This window comes from Engraulis encrasicolus, chromosome 15 (genome assembly GCF_034702125.1).
Source record: "Engraulis encrasicolus isolate BLACKSEA-1 chromosome 15, IST_EnEncr_1.0, whole genome shotgun sequence".
Lineage (NCBI taxonomy): Eukaryota > Metazoa > Chordata > Actinopteri > Clupeiformes > Engraulidae > Engraulis > Engraulis encrasicolus.
This window is the reverse complement of record NC_085871.1, coordinates 15796661-15801660: the sequence shown is the minus strand read 5'-3', so window position 1 is coordinate 15801660 and position 5000 is coordinate 15796661. Positions and strand designations below refer to the sequence as shown.

At 43.9% G+C, this 5000-nt stretch overlaps 1 protein-coding gene across 3 annotated transcripts in view; it reads left to right on the top strand.

Moving 5' to 3' along the window:
* The window catches only part of slc41a2b (solute carrier family 41 member 2b), a 63147-nt gene that overhangs the window by 35991 nt on the left and 22156 nt on the right, over positions 1-5000 (top strand). For all 3 annotated transcript variants that reach the window (XM_063217129.1, XM_063217127.1, XM_063217128.1), the window contains exon 10: positions 4764-4895. In XM_063217129.1, the coding sequence (XP_063073199.1) occupies positions 4764-4895 (132 nt within the window). The remainder of the gene's footprint in view (positions 1-4763; positions 4896-5000) is intronic.

Here is a 5000-nt window from a genome sequence, read left to right as displayed (position 1 = left end):
TAGCCAATATACCCTTGTTTATTTTCCATGTTTCGCAGCCATACAAAAGAACGGTTTTGACGCTGGAATTAAAAATCCTTAGCTTGGTCTTTAAAGAAATGGCTCTACTTCTCCAAACTTTGCTTAGGGTGGAAAACATTTGTTGCGCGCTTCTCTTTCGGGCCATCACATCTTCCTCTGTTCCTCCAGATTCTGTAACTATACTACCAAGGTAGCGGAACTGGTCTACTCTCTCAATGGTCTCTTCTCCACATTTGAGTTCGTTGGTATTTGCAGGGGTCTTAACTCTCATTTCCTTTGTTTTGTCCACATTTATATTGAGGCCTACTCTCTCTGCGTTTCTCTTCAAGGTGTCTACTTTGTGTCTCATATGCATTATTTTGTGGCTTAGCAAGCACAGGTCGTCTGCAAATTCTATGTCCTCTAACTGTCTGGTTAGTGTCCACTGGATTCCTGTCTTCTCTCTTCCATAAGATTCACGTGTTACCCAGTCCAGCAGGACGAGAAACAGTAGGGGGCTTATCAGGCAGCCTTGTTTTACTCCAGTTTTTATTTCAAAGCCTTGTGTTGTTGTTCCATCATGTATGACACTGGCTTGAAAACCATCATACATCACTTTGATCATCCTGACCATTTTGCCTGGCACGCCATAATGTCTCAGGAGATGCCAGAGTGTGGCCTGGTCCACTGAATCAAAGGCTTTTTCAAAGTCCACAAATGTCATGTAGAGTCCTGAATTCCACTCAAGAGACTGTTCAATTATTATTCTAAGTGTTGCTATTTGGTCACAGCATGATCTTTCAGCTCGAAAGCCGGCTTGCTCATCTCTTAACTTAAGGTCTAGTTTTGGTTTCAATCTTTCAAGTATTACTCTTGTCATGACTTTGTTTGCGATAACTAGTAGCATAATTCCTCTCCAGTTCTTGCAGTGGCTGAGGTCTCCTTTTTTTGGGAGTTTTGCTAGCAGTCCTTTGTTCCACTCTTTGGGAATTGTTTCGGTGTCCCAAATTTTGAGTAGAAGGGAGTGGAGAGCATTTACTGTCACTTCTCCTCCAGCTTTCAGCGCTTCAGGTGGTATGTTGTCTGCTCAGCAGCTTTTCCATTTTTGAGCTTCCTCAACGCATCACGAATTTTCTTTCTTTGTGATGGGTCCTGTCGTTATGTCAAGGTCTGTTGCTGCTGGTAATAGCTCTGGGGTGTCTTCAGGAAAGGGTCTGTTGAGAATTTCTTGAAAATGTTCTCTCCATCTATGTAGCTGTTCCTCTGTTTGCTTTATGAGTTTGCCATCTTTGTCTCTAAGGGGCTTTCTTCTTTTGGAGGTTTTTCTTTCCACTCATGCATCGTGTTATGTCATATAGTTTGCCCAGGTCTCTTCTTGCAGCTGCTGCTTCAAGCTCACTTGCCATTTCCTCCATTTGGTCTCTCTTGTCCTTCCTGCAGCTCTTCTTGATCTCTCTGTCCTTCTTGTTGTACTTTCCCATTTCAGCAGTTTCTGTTGTCTTGTTCTGGCTGTGCTGATTTTTGTTTTTTTATTGATCGTCTTTCTTCCACCAGACTCCATGTGTGGTCTGACATCCATGGTCTCCTCCCCGTTTCTGGTTTTCCCAGGATTTCGTCGCATGTTGAGAGGAACATGTCTTTGATGTTTGTCCATTCCTTTTCCACATCTTCGTCTCCTTCAGTGTCTGATCCGTTGTACAGGACATCATATTTGTTTGCCAGTACAAGTTGGAACTGCTTCATTGTGTCTTTGTTTCTCAGCCTGTCAGTGTTGTATTTGATTCTATCTTTCTTAGGTTTTTGCTGTACTGCTAGTTTGATTTTCACCTTTGAAAGTACCAGATGATGGTCTGATCCTATATCCGCACTCCTCATGGCTCTAGTGTCTTGAAGGTTCCTTTTCCATCTCCTACTGATCCATGATGTGGTCTATCTGGTTCTCCGTTTTACCATCTGGGGATCTCCATGTTGTTTTATGTATGTTTCTGTGTGGGAAGAGAGTTCCTCCGATGACAAGTCCATTTGTTGCACAGAAATCTACAAGCATTTCTCCATTTTCGTTTTGCTCTCCAATTCCTTCGTTTCCCATCACGTTGCTGTTTGTTGACTTTCCCCCCACTTTGGCATTGAGGTCACCCATTATCATGATGATGTCTCTTCTGCTGGCGTTGTTCACAGCTTGTTGTAGTGCATCATAGAAATCTTCTTTAGTTTCCGGGTTGGCCTGTTCAGTTGGTGCATAGACTTGGATGATGGTGAGGTTTTGGCATCTTGAATGGAATCTGGCAACTAGTATCCGTTCGGATACAGGTTCCCATTCCATTAAACATCTAAAAGCTCTATTTGAAAGAATGAGGCCAACCCCCTTTTCATGAGGGGCATCTTCTTCTAGGTTTCCTGAGAATAGTATGGTTTCTCCATTTTGTGTTTTTACTTCTCCTGATCCGTTCCATCTTGTTTCACTCACTCCAAGGATGTCAAGCTTCAGTCGGTCCATTTCTCTCGCTACCTGTGCAAGTTTCCCTGTTTGGTATAAGGTTCTTACATTCCATGTTGCAATTTTTGTGAAGTGTTTCCGATTCAACAACATCTGTCTTGTTTTGGACTTCATAAATTGAATCTTCCCTCTTCCATCATATTTGTTTAGAGTCCCACCTTCCATTCCAAGTGGAACGCCCGGTGTGTCTGTGGCTTTCGTATTAGTTTCTGTAACAGTGCTTTTTTTTCTAGGGATGGGTTGTTGGCCCTTCACCCAACCCCCAACTTGGAGGGCCAAGGATTTGTTTACACATGCCTTGTGCTAGGAGAGTGTCTTCCCAGACGTCAGTAGTCTCTCCAACTGCTCGCAGTGACCTCTAACTGGTCTATTTGCTGCTTGCCGTTGACCACATTGAGTTTGGTCTTCCGTCTACCAGCTTGGAAACCTCACCGTTAGTCCTTGGTGGAGTTGTCCGCTGAGGGGACCATCCGAACACCCTGCTGCCGGTGTCTTCGCCTTAACTCCGTTGGCCTACCACTTTTCAGGGTTCCTGTGAAACCTTCTTGGCTACCGTGGCGGTTCCGGGGTTTAGGGGGCCCCACCATACATCGCTCTCACAGGCAGTCCCCTACTTTGGCGTTTCCCAGGGTGCACCAGCGGGGAGGTGGAGTAGGACTTTGCAACCCCGTCACAAGGGTGACCAGGTCCCTTTTACCAGGACAATAGTGTGAACTTAAAAGCGTGTGTGTGCGTGTGTGTGTGTGCGTGTGTGTGTGCGCGTGTGTGCGTGTGTGTGTGTGTGTGTGTGTGTGACTTTTAAAAGATGGATGCTAAAGGTCGGTGTAAGGGATGCTAATAACCCATAACTCATAGTATTGTCCTAGTGACAAATAACTTCCAGTCTCCAGACAGATGAGACACCGCTAACGACATCTCTCTCTCTCTCTCTCTCTCTCTCTCTCTCTAATTGTGCATGTGTGTCTGTTGGTGTCTTTGTTTTACCTGCTGTGGGACAGTGACAATGGTTATTATGCATCTTGTGTTGGAGTGCTCCTGAAAAACAGAGGAACAGAGACAAGTGTAGATGAAGAGACAGAAATGGAAGAGACAGAGAGACCGAAATAGAGGAATGAAGAACAATAGAAGAAGGGAGTGAAACAGACAGAGATGAATGTCTTAATTTTCTTACCTGACCTTTCATACAGTGTTAATTGCTGTCCATGCGTTATTACTTTCAATTAAATTATTTCTTCCATTTGTTTCATTGACACTTACGTGAATCAAATTGAAAAATGGTTTGAGAGAGACAGAGAGAGAGAGAGATGGACTTAATTTGGCAGAAAATAAATTTGAATGAGGGAATGAGGGAAAGCTATTGAGAGTGAGAGAGAGAGAGAGAGAGAGAGAGAGAGAGAGAGAGAGAGAGAGAGAGGAGAGAGAGAGAGAGAGAGAGAGAGAGAGAGAGAGAGAGAGAGAGAGAGAGAGAGAGAGAGAGAGAGAGAGAAGAGAGAGAGGGAGAGGGAGAGGGAGAGAGCGAAAGCGAGCGAGAGAGAGAGAGAGAGAAAGATCATTGGCTGTGGCCATGAGTGTTTTTAAAATACATTGGTTCATATTAAATGTATATGCAATCCATGTATTGTTAATCATTCGTCTCAGACACATTAGCAACAAATCATTAACCAGTAGTGCACCGTTTATACCAATAAATACTACTTTGGACCTTTTTTTCAGTTATCTGATCTGAATTGTGTTGATTGTTCTACACATCTGTATTCCTTTTCATATCTGTGGATTGTTTATGTTCTCTGGAGTAAGTGACTAGGTTTCTATGAATTCCCTGTCCACTTGCCTTCGCCTCACTTTGCTTGCCGTGTGGAATTGAATGGCGAATTTGGCTTCGCTCTGCTTGATTGTGACACTAGACTTGTTTTTGCTATTTATTTATTTATTTAGTTAGTTAGTTAGTTTTGAATCATTGGAAGGCCTGAACTTGAGATTTTTTTTGTCCTTCTTTTTGCATTTTTGTGTGGCAGGCATCAGGGGTAATCTGTTAACGTTGTTGCGTTTGAACTTGTTGTGTTTTGTTTTAAGTTGTTGTGTTGTTGTTATGCTGTGTTGTTGTGAGGCAGGCACCTAAGGTTCTAAGGTGGTGTGTTGTTTTTTAACTTGTTATGTTTTAACTTGTTTGTGTTGTGTTTTAACTTGTTGTCTTGTGTTGTTGTGTTGTGTGTGGCAGGCATCGGGGGTAATCTGTAATCTGTAATTGTGTTGTGTTGTGTGGCAGGCATCGGGGGTAATCTGGTGGCCATCCAGTCCAGCCGCATCTCCACCCACCTGCACTTCCACAGCGCCCCGGGAGAGGTACCAGAGGAGGCCAGGGGATGCTACTACCCCTGCCGCACCTTCATTGGATCAGGTCAGACACACACACACACACACACACACACGTGCGCACACACACACGAACACACACACACGAACACACACACACACACACACACACACACACACACATGGGACA